At 36.4% G+C, this 22,207-nt stretch overlaps 1 protein-coding gene and 1 pseudogene across 1 annotated transcript; both read right to left on the bottom strand.

The window, feature by feature from the left end:
* Positions 1 to 1,188: 1,188 nt before the first annotated feature.
* On the bottom strand, positions 1,189 to 3,000 carry LOC127803082 (xyloglucan galactosyltransferase XLT2-like). Its single transcript, XM_052339105.1, has one exon. It carries the CDS (start codon positions 2,825 to 2,827, stop codon positions 1,373 to 1,375), a length of 1,455 nt encoding a protein of 484 aa, XP_052195065.1. The 5' UTR covers positions 2,828 to 3,000; the 3' UTR covers positions 1,189 to 1,372.
* Positions 3,001 to 7,452: 4,452 nt separating this feature from the next.
* Positions 7,453 to 21,091, bottom strand: LOC127803724 (xyloglucan galactosyltransferase XLT2-like; annotated as a pseudogene).
* Positions 21,092 to 22,207: the final 1,116 nt, after the last annotated feature.

Raw genomic sequence — 22,207 nt, 5'->3', positions numbered from 1 at the left:
TCTGTTGAAGCTCGCTTTTTCTTGTTATTAGGTACTGCCATTAACCCACTATCATCATATTTAATGGATCCATCAGCCCCTGAAATTTATCCAATGGCAGCCATCTGTCTCGCCTTTCCTCTCTGGTCATTCAAAACAGCAGAGGGCTGATGACAATCTCAACGAAATCTGGATCGAATTCCAAAAAGCATTGAGTCATAGGATTTACTCGCCAACCAAAAGAAGAATTTTTTTTTTTATTTTTTCATACCTATGCAAGGAAATTTGAAAGATATCTCCCAATGGCAGCGAGTTCTTGGGCCCTCAGGTCTCTTAATTTTACTATTTGAAAGATATCTCCCAATGACAGGACAGCAGCTTCTAATCGATCTTCAATTCTTTGTCTAGAAGTTGAAAGATGTGGCAATTTAAAGTTGCTTTTTTAAGTCGGATTTGAGTTGAGCTCTGACAATTAGGAAAATCTTTGCAGTTGAATTGTTGTTAAGAATTACTTGATTTAGATGCAGATCGAGTTTGTGAAACGTCAAAAGACTAACAAAGTAACCATATATGAAAATGAAAGGCACTAATGTTTCTCCCCTATAAAGTAAGTAACCACAAAAGGTAGCATAAGTTTTTGACCTAGACTAATGGCAGACTCTCTCTGCCGAGTAGAACACGTGATATTACTATTTAGTTTCCATTGGTTGGCTTCAAGACTCTGTGGATTCAACTGTAGATCGAATTTTATTTCACTAACTTCAAAACATTTTATATTCAAGATACGATAAAAAAAAAATTCTCAAAATAGGTTTGAATTTATTTCCTTTCTAATTGAACCATTCCACCTAAGTTGGTAAAGGAAACCATCATTATTCAAACATATAATTTAAACTATTAGTAGTAGATCAATCATTTATAAACTAGAGATTATATTCTGATGTTTAGTCACAAAATCTATGGTTGGCGGTACATGGACGGATGTCGACACGACTTCGTTGTCGGCGATGGAACTTGGGACTCTTGCGTTTTTATTTGTCGGTTGGCACAAGTACTTAAATACCCCTATGGAGATTCGAATTTACAGTCAAAATCAAAATTGGGGGCGCCAGGCTAATGCCCAAGGCACAAACATCGAAATCCCTGAGAAATCTGGCTCCGTCCGCAGCAATAGCGTAGGAGAAGAAGAGGATGAATTCACGTTCAGGATTCAGCAATAGCATTATTCTTATTTTTCAAAGAATCGAAACAAATACATCAATCGAATATGAACAGAATTTTAAACTATAAACTATATATATATATATATAATATCCCTATTTATTTATTTATTTTTTTTAAAAAAAAATGTATGATCCTTTATTTGTTGTACACACCAATTGAGTTTTGATTCCTAATCAACAACTGCAATCCTCCCTCTCTGCATATGATCCTTGAACTTTCTCAGTACTCCTTCAATGGCGGTCTCAAATGCATCTTTCGTATTCTTCAATCCTTCGTTTGATTTCGCATATACAAATCTGGGTATATATTCTATAACCTTCTCTCTCATCCGGTCCACCTCCTCTCTACTGTACCTTTCCAGAACCTTCCTGATTGATGTCCCGTTCCTCACGTCGCTTCGATGAATGAAAACCGAGTAACTCTCCGGCTCGGCCGGCACGAACCACTCGTACTGCAGGTAAGCGGTTCGCTTCCAGAAGAAAACCGGGATCGAACCGGCCAGCATGCAGTCGAACACCGACCGCCTCGTGAACCCGTCGCCTCTCGGCTGGAGGCAGAAGTTCGAGTCCAAGAAGGCTTCCATAATCGCCGTCGTCCCGTCGAGGCAATTCTTCCGGGCGCAGTCAACGTGCTGGCACGAGCCGGACTCGTTCAGGCACTGAGTCAGGAGTAGCCCCCTGAAATCGTTCTTGATGGACTCGCGTCCGCCACCGACGTAGGCGAAAAGTTTGGTTCGGTTCTGGCCGCGCACGAATCTCTGCCACTCGAGGATGTCGGAGTCGGATCGGGGGTGGAATATGGTGGGATACGGAACGGCGACTTCCAGCGGGTCCCAAATGTTCCGCTCGACGCAGAGCCGGATGACATTTCGCATTGCCGGCATGTGGAGGAGGCTTGTCCCCCAGTCGTTCCCGGCGTCGATGGCTCGCCGGAAATCCCAAGTCAGGCGGCCCAGCATAATCATGTGATCCGACCCATAGGATCTCTTCCACCATGGCTGTTCCTGGACCCACCTCGCCAACATCTCGCTGTGCCAGTCCCTGTCTTTGCCACTGTAATTTCCCCACAAATAGTTCCCCACGGCGAGTCCGACGTAGAACGGAATATAAAACGCCGTCGCCTTCTCCGGCTCGAGGGTCCGGCACTTGTAGCTCAGCATTCGGTTGTGATACAAAACCTCCCCCCAGTAGTGGTCCGTCCAATACCAAGCCGGAACAAGATTTTCCGGCACTACTCTGGCTAGCTGCGCCGCCGCCGGACCCAATCCGTCGTTCAAATTCGCATCGCATTTGGAATGCCACGGATCCAGGTTGGTGCAATTATTCTTGAGCTCTACATTAAACAAGGGCGGGAGCTCGTACACATAAATCCTCCCGGCCTCACATTCTCCGGCATGAAAATCCGGAAGCTGTTGTTGCCTGGAGGGCAAAGATACATGAGGACTACGAAGAATATACAGCACGAGGAAAACCTGGAAGAGAATAATAACGAAGAGGAGAACATGACGACTGAGCGGAATCTGGGCCAGGACCGATTTCAAACTGAGTTTAAGCTCGTCGTTCTTGGAAGGTTTCTTCAAGTTCTCCAGATCCGCGGCCGATTGGCTGAGAATGGAATCTAACATGACACCATAAAACTCTAAAACAGGAAGAAACTTTCCACACACAGAGAGAGTGCACTTTTGGAAGGCTTCAACCAGAGAATATAAATCAACAGAAGGGGAAAGAGAGGGAGGGGGGGGGGGTGCCAACCCTTGACAGGGAAGCTAGTTCTTGGTGGCTTATCAACACAAAAGCAGAATGCCAATTAAAGAATAATACGGACAAAAAAGAGATAATTATTTTTTTAAAAGGCCAAAAAAAAAAAAAAAAAAAAGCAGGGCCTTGGTGGAGCCCACACCAACTGGTGCGAAACAAATTGTTGAAAGCAGATGGCGAATAAGGGTCTTAAAAAATAATGAATTGGTCACTGTAGAGCACATGAACGTCGTAATACGTGTACCTATCGTCGGCCGCGACGTCGCTGTATTTCTTGAATTATTATTGAGGATGATAGAAAACCTCTATATTCTTTGCCTCCAGCCTCCAGCGGCATTATTAGCATATACGCATCGGACCACCCCTGGCTCGTTTGGATGTCACTTTTCTGCATATTTTCAATCGCCTTCCTTCTTTCTTTCCCAAAAACTGCATAATGCTTCGGACAAGTACCACCTCAAACTTGGACTTTTAGAATTCGGAGGTGTGGATGGATGCTTCCCCACCGCACCTTTTTTCTTTTACGGTGTAAATTGGGATATTTTCTGTTCATGGACCCCGAAATTGTAGGTTTAATTGCTCCAAATTACTCTCTTTGGAGTTAAGAGTGGTAATTTAAAATCTTCATGCTTGGAGCTTAGTTTATTTTGGGACACCAGTCGGCCAGTTTTGGTGCTGCCAAGGCATCTTCCCCCGCTGGACGTTTAATGAAGAATTACAAAGGACAAACAATTAAAAGAAATTTAACTATGTTTGTTGTAGCATTCAATTTCATTAAATTTTATTTAGGGTGTCGCATTGCACAAATTTATTTAATTTTAATCTGATAAAGACCTATATATTTAATTAAGATGTGTGTATCCTTACATATTTGCTAACACTTCTCGATCTACTCTTCCGAGCTTAGTTAGGAGGAGGAGGTTGAAAGGACTTTATTGATGAATTATATGCTTCAGACTTAGTCTAATTAGTATACAATATATTGATCCCCAAACAGAAAAGATTTAAAAGGGAATTACATCATCATCCTTAGCCGATGATTATAAAATAAAATAGGACAAAGGAAAGGGTGGCGAAAGAGTCATATGGCTGTCATTTAATTCAGTGAGAGAGAACTCACATGGGATGTGGTTTCCCGTCCCTCTTAGACGGAGAAGAGGCCACGTGACCATGCCATTGCCACCAATCAATGATTTCATTCAACGAGGGTGCGGGTGCCAATGGCGATGCATAGATCGATGATAGATCCAATTCATTCAAGAATGCTCCCTCCAGAAGTAGACTCTTTGCTAAGACTAATGTTATAAAAGTTAAGTACTGGTAAATGTGTAATATAAAAATATATTTTATTAATGAGTATTTTTTAGGATATTTGTTAATTTAAAATTAATTAAACTTTTTTGTTGCTTGAATTTAACGTTAAACACAAAGACTACTACACTCAACATTTATCATATAGATTCTCTGCACTATAGTCTGCGTGTTTAGTAATAGTATATTGGAGCGTTTAATGTCAAACACGATTCACAAAGAAATTTAATTAATTATAGGTTAGTGGAGTGAGTTGTCATCTATTTAATCTGCAAATTTCTTTATTCTTATTATATTTTTATGTAGTATTTGTTAAAATGAGTAAGATAAAATAGTATCAAGATAAGTTCAGAATAATTTTCAAACCAAGATATAAAATGATCAAAATAAGATTGAAAAACATTTTAAAATTTTTATCAAACTGTTTGTTAAATTCTTTGGAATGTATTAGAAGACAGGACATCATTTTTTTTTTCTTATTTATAGGGATCAAAGATATGCTTATCTTGAGGGGATGAGAGATATGTATATATTTTAAAAAATTAAGATAAGAGATCACAAGATTATTTTTCCAAAAATGGTCAGATAAGCTTAAGGATTCATTTGGCAAAACAATTTGACCGCTTATAAGCTATATACATAACTTATAAACTGTTAAGAAAAACTGGTGAGGTGTTTGGATGCACCTCACTAGCGTTTAAGCGCTATGGGAGTAGGGTTTTGTAAAAGTCATTGGAGAGTAGCTTTTGCAAAAGCTACTCATTTATAAGCTAGGTTGACCAAGTAATTACCATCTTACCCTCATCGTTTTTGCTAATTTTCAGCGATCCCCTTTTCTTCATGCTCTGCCTCCCACCTTTTTCTTCTTCAACTCTTTTGGCCGTCGTCACCCTCATCATCGTCGCCCCCATTGGCCGCTGCTCCCGTTACGTCACCAACCGTCTATCGCCCTCGTCTCGTCCGTGTTACTATCATGCCCAAACTATATATCATATATAATACATATAATTTATAATTTTAATATATTTTTAATAATTATGTATAATTTATTAATATTTAATGATAAAATTTTATATCATTCAACAATATATCTGTTTTTGTGTTTTTTATCAAGTTTTAATAACTTATCAGGTTTTTCAAATCAACACACATGACTATTAATTATTAACTTAAATGCTACCAAAGTTAAATGTTATAACCAGCTTAAATACTATCTAACTTAAAAACTTAAAAAAAAAAATGCATAACTTTTATCACCGCTATTGCTCATCGCCAATTATCAAAGGCTATATTCTAGATATGTGAGAAAAATTCATTGGGACAAGAAGAATAGGGAGCCATTTAAAACTCAACAACCTTAATGAATAATTTGAAACTCAACAAAAAATTAACTAGAAATAAGACAGGTAAAGAGTTTCGCGAGAGTAAATTTTCAATAATTACCTTCTCAAATTTTGGGTTGATGAGCATTTTCCTTTGGCATTAGAGATGGCCTTAAGACAATACGTAAAGATATAACTTACGGCATCTTAATTTGATGCAAAATGCCTTTTAAATATTTAAGTTAAATATTTTTGCGGATATTCTATATTGATGATATATAACAAATGATTTGTTAAATGAATATATAATTGGGAACCTCTCAGATTAGATTAGGTGTCATGTCAACGTCTTCGTTATATCGGATGGTTAAATATTAAAAATGAAGTAATAAATATTAAATTTTATTAAAACAACTTAAAAACATATTTTTAATAAACCGATGATGAATTTAAAAACCCATTAAAATTTTCTAAACTTTGTCAGCCCAGCTGTGTGGAAAAAAGCAAAATAACAAAGTCAGTCAAATTGAAACTAACAACTTAAGTCAAATTTGAATGATGGGGACGGAAAAAGGCAGCCAAGCAGGAACAGGATGAAGAAGTGGAGGAAGTTTCAGTTTTAGTTGGAGAGGAGGCAAAATCTGAGAACCCACTTTAAAATTAATTGTTGAGGAGTGAGTTGAATTCTAATTTTGCACATTTGAGCAAAAGTTTTATATCTGTAATTTATTTTATTTATCGAAATTGAGAAGAGGAACAACTTCTAAAATTACATCCATATTAATTAATATTATTTATTATTTTATTTATATGTATATATATATAAGACAAATAGTTTTCATTTAATTTATTTTCCTGACCTCTTTGATCTTTCTCACCAGTCACCACCGCAGCTGGCAACCGACGTTGCCAAATGCCAGCCAGCAGTCTCCCTCCCTCTTACAGTTAAGAGATGATGATGATGATGGATGAATTGACGGCTCACATGGCCAGATGGCCTTGCCCTTTTCATGCTTCTCTTCCCAGCGACTTGTTGATAATCTGAAATATATATGAAATAAAATAAATAAGGCTAATGTTAAGATGTCACAAATACTTGTTAAGATAGATGTATTTAATGTCTTTTATTATTATTATTATTTAACTATTCTTATTAATTAATTTAAAATATTTTATTAATTAATAAAAATGAACAAATTATATTAGTGCTCTGAGACACTTGTTAGCAAAACCCTTAATGGGTATTGTTAAATTTTAATTTTAAAACAATTTTATTAGTTAATAAAATGTTACAAAATACAATTAATTTGTCATTTCCTAATAAAATTAATTTAAAATTAAAAAAATGCATCTTGTTAAAAAAAAAAGAAAAAAAAAAGATGCATTACACTTATTAATAATGCGTTAAGTTTTTAACTTTTTTCAGTAAAAACTTGATCATATATATACTGGAAAAGGATCAAAATGTAATGATGAATGTGAATTAAATTCTACGGGCCGAAATACTTGGGTCAATGGGCTTTGTTGAATGCAACGTGAATGCTACTCTACAGAAGGCCCAATTACCCACCTTCTCTGAAACCATATATTCCATTCATCTCTATTTGCTTATAAACCTTCTTCTCTACTCCTCTCCCATGGCCTCTACAATTATAAACATATTTATAAGCATAATTAAATGATTTAAATCACCATGTATATATATATATCATCAATTAATAAAATTATTTGGAAATTAAAAATAAGATATAACAATGATAAAATTTAAATGAATATATAACAATTCAGTCACCAAACATGCAAAACCATAATGTTTTAAATAAATTATAAAAAGAAGAAAATGAATTTATCTATAGTTATTAATTTTGATGTTCAATCACCCTGCTGCCTGCCAAGTGGCCGTCCCTAGTGACTTTCCGTTTTCTCTTTTGTTTTTTCATGTGAGCCTTGAACTTCCTCATCACCCCTTCAATGGCGATATCAAAAGCATCGCTCCAACTCTCCAAACCATCCTTCGATTTTCCACTCACAAACTTGGGTATATACTCTTATCACTCTTTCTCTCATCCTCTCGCCACCTCTTCTTTGCTGTACTTCTCCAACACTCTTCTCACCGAAATCCCGTTTCTCACGTCTCTATGGTCTATGAACATCGAGTAACTCTCCGATTCTCCCGGCAAGAACCACCTCGGCTCGTACTGCTCGTAGGCTGTCTGCTTCCAGAAGAAAACCGGGATTGAACCTGCCAGCATGCAGTCGAATACCGACCGCCTTGTGAACCCGTCGCCTTTCGGCTGCAAGCAGAAGTCCAAGCCCAAGAAGGTTTTGTTGCAATTTTAGAGATATTGGTAGTTATGAAATTAACGAACAAAAATTATAAAAAAAAAAAAACATGAATGTGAAAACTGTAAGTTCATTATTTTTATTCACATCATCATATCTTTAAATAGGCAATATATGTCAACTAAATAACAAGAAAATAAGATTTACTGCTGGATTTAAATTTAAAAATAACGAAATTATTTCAACCTACTAAATCAGTAAACAAAATCAAACACCCAATCATAACTAACAATTTTGACTCGACAACTTTGAATCAATGTTCAACATTCTTCCTTGATTCAAAGTTGCAAAACTTCAACTTTTTATGGAACACTTCTCTCCAAAAAATTCTTCTTGGTGCACTTCTCACCAACTAGAAGAGCGTTTCCTTTTCAATTGCCCATTCAACTGTTTTCACTATATTTGCTTGTTCTTTCATGTTAAATCTACAATCCTTTTTTAGATGCCCAAATCTTTTACACTAGAAGCATTGAGGCTTTCTCTTGTGCCAACAATCTTTCTCTTCATGACTAGGCTTTTTGCAATGGTCACATTCTGGAATTTTTTCTTTCTTCTTTGACGATGAACTCTTGGCAAGATAAGCTCCCTCCACTATCTTTTCACTTTCTTCATTTCTCATAATCCTTCTTTGCTCCCGAGCTTGCAAGGCTCTAATTAATTCTGCCAATATAATTTGGCTAATGTCCCTTGAATCTTCAAGGGAGGAGATTTTTGCCTCAAACCTCTCAGGTAGACTTATCAAGACTTTCTCTACGATCCTGCTGTTAGGTAGCTCTTCTCCCATAAGTCTAATTTTATTTACCACCATCATTAGTTTTTCGGAGAACTCTTGGATTGTATCATTTTCATTCATTATAAGAATTTCAAAATTTCTTTTGAGATTCAGCACTTGTATTTTCTTCGTTCTAGCATTCCCTTAATATAGCTCTTTCAATACATCCCATGCTTTCTTAGTCGTTTCACAAGCCATGATTCTTGAGAAAATTGATTCGGAGATAGCAGCGTGTAATTGAGATAAAGCCCTCGGAGCTTTAGCTTTTGCTTCTTCATGAGCTCTGATTTGATTGAGCGTAGAATTGTTATCAAGCGGAGATATCTCCCTTTCATTTTCGACCCACTGCCATAAACTAAGACATCTCAAATGAGCTTTCATTTTGACAGCCCATACTTGATAATTTTCTCTATCAAAAGCTGGTGGTGAAAGAGATGATGTGTTGGTGGAAGCCATAGAAATAAAGAAGGCGTTGATGGGTTCTCTCTCACAGGCCCCTTAAGATCATTAAAACGGTCAGGATCCACATAGCAAGGTATTGTCCAGTTAAGGTCACAACCAATCCCCGATTTTGTCGATCTGAGATTTAATTCCAAAACGCGTGTCACTATGTAGAACACCCTCCGCACTTATATGCCCAATTCCCCCTCTTTGCATGGCCAATGTGGGATTCGCCTAAGGTGTCGACATGCACCCCCCTCAGAGACTCAGCATCATCGTTGACACTACAAGAAAACAGCTGTTTAGAGACAGATTTTTGATTTGAGACGGATTTTGAGAGGGATTTTGGTCCATCGCAAGAATGCTCTTCACAAATTTTGGGACGGATTTGAGACAGATTTTGAGACGGATTTTTTCGTCTCAAATTGAGAGGGATTTCGAGACGGATTTTTCCGTCTCAAATTGAGACAGATTTAGAGACGGATTGTTTTCGTCTCAAATTTACAACGGATTTTCCCGTCTCGAAATCCTTTTCAAATTTGAGACGAAGTTAGAAACTGATTTTTTCCCTCTCAAATTTGAGATATATTTTTTTGTCTCGAAATCCGTCTCAAATTTGAGAGAGATTTGGAGACAGATTTTTTCATCTCAAATTTGATAGGGATTTTGAAACAGATTTTTCCGTCTCAAATTTGAGAGGGATTCTGAGACAGATGTTTTTTATCTCAAATTTGAGAGAGATTTTGGGATGAATTTTTCCGTCTCTAAATCTGTCTCAAGTTTTGCGAGGAAAAAATCCCTCTCAAATTTGAGACGAATTTTTCCACTCCGTCGATTTTTTCCATAATTTGTAACGAATTTTTTCGTCTCTAAATTCGTCTCAAACCTAAATATAATTAAAAAATTAATTTATTTTTTTAAATTAATTAATTTATTTTTCTTTTAAAAAAATTTAAAATTCAACCTAATAAACACATATACGAACTGAAAAAAATAATTCATACCATATAATAAATCCATGGAGTAATACACATTATCCATAAATATTAGAAATACATCATAAAATCTATCATCCATACTAATAACACGTCCATAAATAGTAAAAATACATAATAAATTCTATCATCCATACAAATAACGGATCTTTTTAATGATCTGAAGGATCAGAGTGCGGTGATGATGAAGATGGCGGCGGGGGAGGCAACCTACCTTCAAGGGCTGACAGGCGATCATGAAAGGGTTCAATTGTTGTCCTAACAGCTTATTGAATCTGCTCTGTCAATGAGCTCGACGACGGTGGCGGTGGTGATGGTGGGTAGTAGGAACCAAGGATGACATACGCTTCTGACCCCATCCGATAGAGACGACCCTTTTTCTTGCCGCCCGCAACCTCCAACCATATTGATCTCTCGTCAATAGCTGGCTGCAAGGGCTGGACAGCGTCATTATCTTTTGACTGGCCAAATGCCGATGCCTGTTATAATGCCTCGTGTTGTCGTGTTTGGAAGTTAGCCTGCAAGCATCATAGATACATGAAATAAGTTGTATTATCAAAAGGTCAGTTAATCATAATAGAATAATATAAAAAGACACAAATTATGTATAATTACATAAGTATCCTCGAACCTCCTATCAACAAATCCTGAACTGTCTCCCTTTCTATGTGTCGCGAGAAACAACTCAGCTTGCGTGGGTGGGTGACCAAATTGCTTTGACTGCAAAGAAAAAAAAGATGTTCATGCAAAAATTATTGTTTCTTAAAAAATAATTATGTAAAATAAATATAATAAAAATATCAAATATTACCAGTCTTTTCTTATGCTCCGACATAGGAATGCAACCACATGTATGCAAACTACCCCCGACATCTGAAGCTTGATTTTTCTTTGCCTTTTTAAACTTGTTATTGAATTCTGCAGAATTCTAATACTTTTTTAGGGCTTCAAATACAGACAGACACATCCAACCTGATTTTTTAGTCAAATCTTTACAGATACAGAACAATATGTCCGTCATACGATTGGAGGCAGTCTTTTCAAATTAGTCCTGATTTGATGTTCCAATTCACTATCCCAATACTAGTTCTTCTGTAATGTTAAGATAAACTAAAAGTTACAAATAATAATAAAACATTCAAATATTGCATACTACGAACAGTATGAAAAAACATAGCAACACATTACCTTAAACTCGTCAAACCACATTTATCAGATAGCAGGGTTTGTCTTTTTCCAACTTGGGTATGGCCTCTCAAACTTACTTTGGATGATTCGAGAAATATCTTGTTTGCATAAATTGTTATCAAACCTGTTAAAACACATGTTTGTGAACTCATGTGCTAAAATGAAAATTTCTTTGTTGAAGTAAAAATTGATTAGTAAAATAAGGAATACTTACGAGGAACCCAACGGACGTATCATGTGACGATTTTGAGGGGTAGTCGTGGGCGTGGAAGAAGGCCCATTATTGCTGGGGTGGGGTGTCTGTGGGCTAGGGAAATTAAATCTGTAACGACCCATTAGAGGGCCCAGTATTTATTCAGGACTTATTTAATTAATTATTGAAGCATTGATTAAGAGATTTTGTCAATTAATTATTTAATGTGGCAATTTAGAGATTTTGAAGGAAAGAATAGCATTTATCTCTTTTTAATGTTGGAGTTAAAGGAATTTGCCAAGGTGGCAATTTAGATTTTTAATTGAGAGAATAGTATTTAAATGGCATTTATGTTGTGGAAATTAAATGTAAGGGCATGAAGGTAATTTTTGAGTTTTATTATTATTTGAGAGTTTTAATAATAATGTTTGTATTATTATTAATTAAGTGAGACTATGTATTTAAAGAAGAATGAGAATCCATGTATGAGATGGAATTGGATTAAGAGTCTCTTAGTCCCAATAGGAGAAGGTTTTGAGAGTCTCCAAGTTCAATTGGGAGAGGGATTCCAAGTTATAAAAGGAAAGGGATCTAGGACTTTATGTCTATATATAGAGCCCATTAGCTTAGCTTTTCTTCACGCCATGTGAAGAACCAAGAGGCCAAGAGATAGCAGAGGCTTGCTAGAGTCTTCAGGATCGCTCTAGGGTTCGATCAGAGAGTTCTATCAGGCAAGTATTCTTCCTGTAATCCCTTCCATTACAGGTTCATATCAGTTTTTCAGATTATTCCAGTTCTTCATTGAGTTCTCAGATTTTATATCAGTAAGCAGAGACGTATATATATATATATGCGTATAACAGTGAAGTTATGAGCAAGTTTCATTAATCCTTATCCATTTTGGATTGCAAGTTCTATTAATCCTTATCCATTTTGGATTGCAAGTTCTATTAATCCTTATCCATTTTGGATTGCAAGTTTTATTACTCTAAGTTCTAATATCTGGATACCTTGCATTGTATCCGGATGTATCTAAAGTTCTTCGAGTATGATATTTGGATGGTTTGTTTATACATCCGGAAAGGTCAAGATAATATCCGGATGTCTCGCCTGATATCCGGATGCCTCCCTCAAAAGTTGAATTTTTTTTATTCAAATAGTCCCCAGTTATATCCGAACGCATCAGTGAGATATCCGAATGACCGGAATCATATCCGAATGTCCTAGTTCATATTCGAATACTTCCCAGCATACCCGAATAGCTTTTGCTTTGAATGTAAGTGAGCCTTCTTCTTATCCGGATGTCTTTCATCATATCCGAATATCCTTCCTGATATCCGGATGACTTTTCCAGAAATCCAATGTAGCTTCCAATGAGTCCTAATTCAAGTTTAGTTCAATCAATGTATTCAATACCTTCCAACATTGAATTCATAAGCCAGAACATGACAAGTTAATCATACCCATACCATAAATCATAATTCATAGAATCTTTGTATTCCAATATATAGATGAAGATCATATCATGTTCAGCATTATTTTATTTTGACATGATCAACATTATTTTGTGAGATTATGTGCATACATTTTGGTATGAGCATTGAGCATGACTTTATATGGAGCACTACATATCGTGTGCCAGCATTTATGTGAGCATTGCATTGCATTATGCGCGCTAGGCGGCTTGTCCACGGGGATCCCATCAGTTTCAGTTTCAACTCAGTTATGAGTTGCTCGCCTGGTGGCAACCAGGGGGCTAGGGGCTTTGCCCACAGTATGTGCTTACAGTTTTTATGTATGTAGGTTTCAGATCAGACAGGTATGTATTATCAGATTATGTGGGCCTATGAGCCAAAGTTGCATACCTGCATTTAGTTTACAGTTTATGCGCATTACATTTTTATGAATGCAATCAGACAGTGATTATACAGTACAAGTTTAGTCAATTATTTATCAGTATCGATATTCTTCGATTCAGCTTCAGTATTCTTTCCAGCTTATTACTTGCTGAGCTTTTGTAGCTCACCTGGTACTCTTCACCCCTCCAGGTTCTAGCAGGGGAGTATCAGATGTGGGGCCTAGCAGCAGTGTTCAGTAGTGTGTGTACATGGAGCCGCTCAAGATAAAAGATGTCTGGGAGTCTGTTGAGTTCTATAGAGTTTTCTTAGATTAGATCTTATTTTATATTTTAGTTGAGGGATTGTCCCTCAGTAAGAGTTTATGCATTTCAGTTTGTATTGACTAAGAGTTTTTATTCCAATTGATTGAGATGTTCAGTCATGGTATCAGATTTCAGATTATCAGTTAGTTTATCTTATTTTTCCCGTAGCACCTCTTCTCGGTCAGTTCTAGGAGAGGGGGTGTTACAAAATCTCATATCGATTGACGGAGATGAATGTCCCCTTACAAATATATATATATATATATATATGATTGTGAGAGGTTCAACATGCAAAGTAATAAATAAGCTAAAGATAGAGTGTAGGGTATACCAATGTGGTCCTCGCCATCATTCTGTCTGAACTAGCGAAGTCACATAGACTGACCTCTGTGTGTCATATTCTATCATACAAAGCAAAAAACAGTTAATAGGCATGTGATAACAACCTTTAAATACTTGAGTTGATTTAGTTATTAGTTCATAATAATTAAAGAGTAACATAATCATAATAAAATATTCCATTCTTGGGTTATTGGAGCTAGGCTCATTATATGGGCAAGGGCTCATTTTCATGTCCGTGGCCTCATGGAGAGTCCGTTCCAACCCAATTACATGACATACCTTTCGGTTTTAGATCACTAAAGTTAGGAAAATGGTGTTTTTTTTTTCTTTTTTGAGTGGGATAGGGGTTGTGTTCCTAAAATCGTATTCTTTTATGGATTAAAAATTATTATTTTGGGGCATAAAAGAAATACAATTTTTGCAATCAATTTTTAAAACAAGAACAATGAAATAAAGATGTAAAAAATAATAGTCAGACAATGACGTGTATGATGGAAAGCTCGTGTGGTTGGCCCCAAGTGCCATTGTGCCAATTATATATATTTATATGTATACATATACATACACACAAACACTGTGCCAAGTGCCAATGTGTCATTTGGAGTAGAAGGTGATAGAATTGAGCTGATGTGATATCCACCAAGAGGGGGGGGTGAATTGGTAAGAAAAAAAAGTTTCTTTTGGAAAGTGAAAGTATTTATTTTTTTTTTTTGTAAAGAGGAATAATGATGTGGTCTTATTGAAGATTACACAAAGTCAAAAGTGCAACGATGCAAGCTTAAAGGAGAAAGTATGAAGAGCAGTGAAGACACAGATTTATAGTGGTTCAGCCTTCCAAGCTTAATCCACTACCTTAGTTATCCACTAAGGATTTTTAAAACCAATATCACTATCAACCCCCTACTCAATATGAGTAGGTCCTCTAGTCCTTGACTAGGCAATGAACAACCTCCCAATTTAATGCACCAAAAACTAGCCGTTGTAAAATCTGAGAAACAAAATAGTCGACAGAAGAAAAGATTAGTCAACTATTTTTACAAGTAAAACTAAGAATAGTCGACAGACATATACTGATAGTCGACTATTTTTAATACAAAAATCCAATAGTCGACAGACATACTTGAATAGTCGACAGTTGCTGAAATGTGAAGAAATTTTTGAATTTCATGAACAAAAATAGTCGACAGATCAAAAGGCATAGTCGACTATTTTTACTCAATAGTCGACAGATGTTAAAATAGTCGACAGATGCTTAAATAGTCGACAGAACAATAAAAACAGTCGACTATTTTGAAACATAGTCAACAGAATAAACCTGATAGTCGACTATTCTTTTAGAAAAACTTAATTTTCAAAACAACCTTATTCGATTCTTTAAAAACTCATTTTGATTATCTTTAAAACAAGTTGAGATTATCAAAAGTATGATTTTGAAACAAATCACTCTTAACAAATCAATCTTTCATCCATACTCAATATTTCATATCTTGCTTTAAGATTTATGTACTAAAAATGCATTTTCTCATTCACAAAATCCATATAGATTGATTTTCATATATTGATTTTCATATAGACATTCATCAAAACCATTTCATTACTCAAGAGTAAAATATCAGAAGGTTCTTATATCTGTTGGAAATCGATAAGAAACCTTAGGGTTTTACAACTTTCAATCTCAAACTATCGATGGACAAAAAAAAGGAAACAGAAATAAACATCCACAGAAACGAAACGAAAAGCGAAAAATGAGACACGAGGAATTTATCGTGGTTCACCTCAAATCGAGGCTACGTCCACGTTGAGCTCTGGTGAGAAAAGCTCATTGAACTATGAAAAAAACCAAGATTACACCCACATATAAAACCTCCCCCTCTCTCTATACATACAATGGTTCGAGGAAACAAAACTTGCCCTTAAAATCACTTAATACAGATTAAAAGGCAACCTAATCGAACCATATAACATGCTCTATACAAAGCATTTACAGAAGAAAAGAAACAGAGAGCAAACCAGGAAAGAAAACCCTAGCCCGAGGGCGAGAGCCAACAGTCGAAAACAAAACCCTCATTTTTCTTCTTGCTTTCCTTCTTCTCACATTTTCTTGATTTTCGTCTGATTTGAACACATCCCGAGGCGAGATTAAAAGCTATAAGGAATGGCTGGGATTGACTCTCATAAAGCACTGAAGGATGGCTGAGATTCAATCGTGCAAGCACGATTGATTATTCCAACATAAATAGCAGGGAATAAGATCGGGCATGAGAGAGATCAACCGGGCGCCAGCTAAGGCTGCGGATGGTTGCCACGTGTTATCATCCAGCAGCTACCAATCGGCAAGCTGCGGTTGCAGCACGTGGCCCTCCAATCCAGCTAAGAGGGACGACGTCATTTGATGCTTCATATCCAGCAATATCTTTATTTGGTTCATTTAATTTATTGATGAAATGAGATTTTATATGTAAAACCACTTTTTGCTACAGAATTAATCTCCATTCTTATTAGGTATTCTTGTCTTCCTCAAATTCTTATTAGGTAATATAAGGAAAAAAATCCAAATTTTAATTACTAAACATTAAAAATTCATTGGGTCCATAGATCTAGTGAAGTGACAGTGACATGTCATAAATATGTAGTCACCACATAAATAATTAACTGATGAATAAGAACACTTGTAATTAAGATTAGAAAAATTCCTAAGATAGTCTCTAAGTTATGCCTAGTTTTCATCATAAGATCAGATAAATCTAGGGAACAAATGAAATTACGGATTAGGAAAAGAGTACCTGAGTCGGTCAGCAAAGTTGGAGACGGAGGCGGCGACGAATGGGCGAGAGAGAGAGAGAGAGCAACAGCACCAAGGGTGAATCCACGAAGAGAAAAAGAGATGGAGGTAGAAGGCAACCCAATGTTATAAGAAGAAAAAAAATGAAGGCAGAGAGAGAGAGCAGCAAGGGTGAATCCACGAAGAGAAAGAGAGATGGAGGTAGAAGGCAATCCAATGTTAAAAGAAGAAAAAAAATGAAGGCAAAAAGAATAAGAAAAATAAAAAATAATGATGACCAAAAAGAGTAATGATGATTTTGGTCATGTATGAGCAAAGAGGCGGGAATGAGAATTTGGGGGGAGGGGGGTTATTTCAAATTTGTATTTTTTTATTTTTTTTAATATTTAGTGATTAAATAAAAAATAAAAAGACAAACAACAGCAACTTTCACCTCTTTTACCCAAAAATAAAATTATAAACAGATAAACAAATTCAATCCAAGCTTTTTGACTTGGTAATGATCACAACTCTCAGTCCATCCCCTTACTTGCTTTTTTTATTCTTTTTTCAATTCTTTTAATATTAAATTATCAATTCTTTTAATGTTGTCATTATTATTAATATTAAAATATATTAATGCTATGGCCTTAGTGAGAAGATTCTCAACAATGCCTATTGCCAAATCAAAAGTGGATAAAAATATTTATTATAAGCAATTTCTAATAAATATAAAATTATAAGTTTATATATAATAGACAGTTAGCATAAAATTTATCAAATTAAATATGATCATGTTATTAATCAGTCTAAAATTTAAGGCATATATTGATATCATTTTATTTTTTTGTTTTATCATTTTATTATATATAAGAGAGCTGTGATCGGCAGCTTCTCCTCGCCCCAGCCGCCGATCACAGCTCTTCCCAGCCATCATCGCCGACCAAATCGGCCCTCGCATCGGCCAGATCTGACACGCCGCCGCCACCGCTTGCTCCATCACATAGCCACCGGCCATCACCGGCTTTCCTCGGTCGCCATCACGCCATCGTCGTCCTTGCCGTTACTGCCAGATCTGGGTTGATCCGACCCGACTCGATCCGTTTCAGGTTTGACCCATCCCTGATTTAACCCATTAGATCTGACCCATATCTGATTTAGATCCAACCCATATCTGATTTGTTTAGATTTAGCCCGATCTAGATCTATCATGTGGGCCCGATCTCGATGTGGGGCTTGCCTAGTCTTAAATAGAGGATGCACTCCACAGTGCATCGTTGCCCCTTACTTCCGTCATGAGGATGGTACTACTCACTTTGCTGCCATCCGTGATGTTTTTACTGTCAGAAATGTCGTCAACATTCTAGCTTCGCTTCAAGTCAGTGATCGATTTTGGGTTGCTGATACACTCTTCTTTGAAGCTCAGGCTCGGCTTCAGGATCCTGTCTATGGTTGTGTATCCCACATTCTTACCCTTCAATAGCAGGTTAGTGATTTGCAAACTTATCGAGCTTATTTGCAAAATTTACTTTTTGCTACCTATCTTGCATATTCCCAATCTGTCCTAGATTGGTCTTTCCTGCAACCCGATCAAAATTCGAACTGGAGCTCTGATTTTTCTATCATCCCAGAAGATGTTTCTTATCCTGGTTTCTCAGAGGCTACCCTTCCACCTTACCCTAGTCAAACCAGCAGTAACTAGATGCCACTCCTAGATGACATCGATGAGCTGAGACCTATCGTGTTTGGCAACTGTCGTCGTCACTAAGCATCGCCATCATCATCAGTTTTATGCATGGTTTCCCTTTTTCCTTTAAGTAATTGTACGGCTTGATTTCCTATAATTATTTGAACATATGGAATGAATATTATGCTTTGGTACTTTTAATATTTCGTACCCTTGTTTTACCTTCAATCTTCCGTTGACTTCTCGAAAGTCGTCTATATCAATTCGGTATTGTAGCCTAATTGGCAGCTGTCATTTTGCTGTATCGAAAACTATTCCTGATCCGATTTCTTTTGGCACCATAAATCTTATCTCGGGGTGCTTGTTAATGAATAAATTTTCTAAAATTTTGTCATGGCTAAATTTATTTTTTTTATTATTAAATCAATAAATTTTGCAATAATTAAGAATGTTAATAACTATTACAAATAGTGTGATCATTTTGTATATATTTAATAACTATTATAAATAGTTAATTATTATACATTTAATATATTTTTTAATTTATAAATTTTTATATATATTAGTTTACATGTATATATATTTTATTTTATATTTTATGTGCATGAAATATATTAATTTATATGTTTGGAATTTAATTTCTATATCTATAAATAAAATTTTTATATTTTATAAATTAATATTTTAATATTTTATATTTTATAATTTAATTTTACATTTTATAAATTTGAGAGGGAAAAAAATTTCTCCCTCAAAATTAAGACAAATTAATTTGAGAGGGATTTTGAGAAAGAAAAATATCGGTCACAAATTGAGACGGATTAATTTCCGTCTTCAAAATCACTCTCAAATTGAGACAGATTGTGAAACAAAAAAAAAATCGTTCCTACATCCATCTAAAAATTGAGATAGATTAATTTTCGTCTCAAAAAATCGTCTCAAATTAAGACGGATTTTGAGATAAAAAAATTTCGTCCCTAATTTGAGACAAAAAAAATTTCGTCTCAAAATCCCTCTCACATTGACATAGATTTAGAGATGGAAAAAAATTCGTCTCTAATTTGAGATGAATTTTAGAGACAAAAATTTATCCGTCTCAATTTAGAGATGAATTTTTTTCCATCTCTAAATCTATCTCAATTTGAGAGGGATTAGCTTCAGTCTCTAAATCCATCTCAAATTAGAGAGGGATTATTTTTCGTCTCTAAATCCGTCTCAAATTAGAGATTGATTTTTTTCAATATCTAAATCTATCTAAAAAAAATCCGTCTCTAAATCTATCTCATATTCGTCTCTAATTTGAGACAAAAAAATTCGTCTAAAAAAATTCGTCTCTAAACTGTTGTTTTCTTGTAGTGTGAGGTTTGCCCACTGCACTCAAAGGCTCGGGGGTCGACTTTGATACCACTGTTGGAATTTTAGAGACATTGGTAATTATGAAGTTAATGAACAAAACCTGTAGAAAAAAAAAATATGATGTGAAGGCTATAAACTCATTATTTTTATTCACATCATCATATCTTTAAATAAGTAATACATGTCAATTGAATAACAAAAAAATAAAATTTACTGCTGGACTTAAATTTAAAAACAACGAAATTATCTCAACCCACTAAATTAGTAAACAGAATTAAAGATCTAATCATAACGGACAATTTTGACTCAATAACTTTGAATTAATATTCAACATTTTTGGACGATGGCGGACGAGCCTTAGACGCAACGAGTTTTGGAGCAGTCCACGACGCGGCACTAACCGGACTCGCTGACGCAGTGGCTCATTAGCAGCCCTCTGAAGTTGTTCTTGATGGCTGCGCGAGTTGCCCCGACGAAGCAGAAGATGCTCGACCGCCGGTGGCTAGCCACAAAGGCTTGCCAGAGGGGGATATCGACATCGGAGCTTGGGTGGAAGAAAGTCGGGTAAGGAACGGCGACCTCCAAGTAGTTCCTCGGGCTTCGCTCGGCGGAGAGACATACGACGTTTTTCATTGCCTGCATGCGCAGGAAGCTCGAACCCCAGTCTGCGTCGGAGTCACTCTACCGCCGGAAAGCCCATGTTAGCCGGCCTAGCATGATGATGTGATTGGAACCGTTGGTTTTCTTCCAATGGGGTTGCTTCTGAAGCCACCTAGCTTAGTAGCATCTCACCGTGCCGATCACGTTCTTAGGCTGTGTGATTTCCCCATAAATACTTTTCGACGGTTATGGCAGCATAGAACGATATGTAAAATGCCGCCGCTGATTCTGGGTCCAGCGTTCGGGACTTGTAGTTCATCATCCGATTATGATATATAATCTCTCCCATGTAATAGTCAGTCCAGTACATCGCCGGCGCTAAATTCTCTAGCACTATGGCTCCGAGTTCCGGCTCTGGGCCCATACCCGCCGTTGGAAATCGCGCCGCATTTGGAACTCCACGGGTCTAAGTTGTCGCAATCGTTCAACAAATCCTGGTTAAACATCGTCAGGAGGTCGTACACAAAAACCTTGCCGGATTCACATTCGCCGGGGTGAGGATCAAGAATACGTTTTCCGATGGATAGGCATAGAGGTGGAGGAAGAGTGATGAAGATCAACAGGAAAACCTGCAAGAAAGTGGCGATGACGAAGAACATACAGTAATGCACGGAAACCTGAGGCCGCAATGATTTTATGGCGAGTTTGAATTTGAGAGTTTTGGTTGTCATTAGGGTTTGAAGTTCCGGCGACGAGTGGCGGAAAATCCGAAGCGTTGGACTGTGAACCGAGCTTGAGAATATATATATATATATATATGCGTGTGTGTGCGGAGAGAGCAATGGTACGTAGGGGGTACGTGTCGATGGGTAACATGATACGAAGAAGGGAATATATATGATGTTAATTAAATAATCGGTTCGGGAAACGAATCCGCTACTTGTCTGGCCAGAACCAACAATTCATTTCTCTAGTGAGTTGCCTGGTATCAATCAATATCATTGAGATCAAAAAGCAGCCACTGAAAAGCAAGAAGGAACGGCCGGCACCGGCACAATATATGTCTTGTGTTTGGTATTCTGGCTTTTTTTCTCTCTTTTCACATAATTTTTATTCTTTCAGATAAATGATAATCATTTAATTAAACGATAGATGGGCTCGGTTTTTCCAATAAGGACGAAGACTACTTATTAGATTATCAATAACAATTGGGAGGGGGGTGGTCCAGTAAAGATCGATTTGGATCTTGTGTGAAAAGTCCCACTCCCACTTCGATTGTTGACTTCATTCATATCGGGGTCGGGGGAGGGATCGACCACGTTCATTCCTCATTGGCTTGCGTTTCTTATGGCTTTAGACTAGCCTTTATTGAATCCTAAGTCTGGTCAAATAAGTAGTAGCGAGCCTTCTTTCTTTTTATTACACGTCTGTCTTCATGTGAGTGGCAATTTGCTCATCAACATCAACGCCGGCCGACGGGAGCATACTAGAATTTTTCACACTTGCCCTTGACTTTATATTTTCATCCCATCTCATTTCATTTCGTAATACCAAAACTGTAAACCATAATTTACGTTGTTATTTTTTTAATAAAGTAGTTATTATATTTGATTATTATTGGTTTTAAGTTAATCTTAACATTAAGTGATCTTAATGTTTAACTTAAACCCTTAATCAAGTAATTTTGAGATTTATATTAATATGTGGTACAAATATTAATTAAAATCAAAGCTTGAATGAAAAAAGTTAGAACACAATAATTAATTTGTTAAGGA

Source organism: Diospyros lotus, chromosome 6 (genome assembly GCF_014633365.1).
Source record: "Diospyros lotus cultivar Yz01 chromosome 6, ASM1463336v1, whole genome shotgun sequence".
NCBI classification, from domain to species: Eukaryota; Viridiplantae; Streptophyta; class Magnoliopsida; order Ericales; family Ebenaceae; genus Diospyros; species Diospyros lotus.
This window is presented reverse-complemented; position numbering and strand designations above follow the sequence as displayed.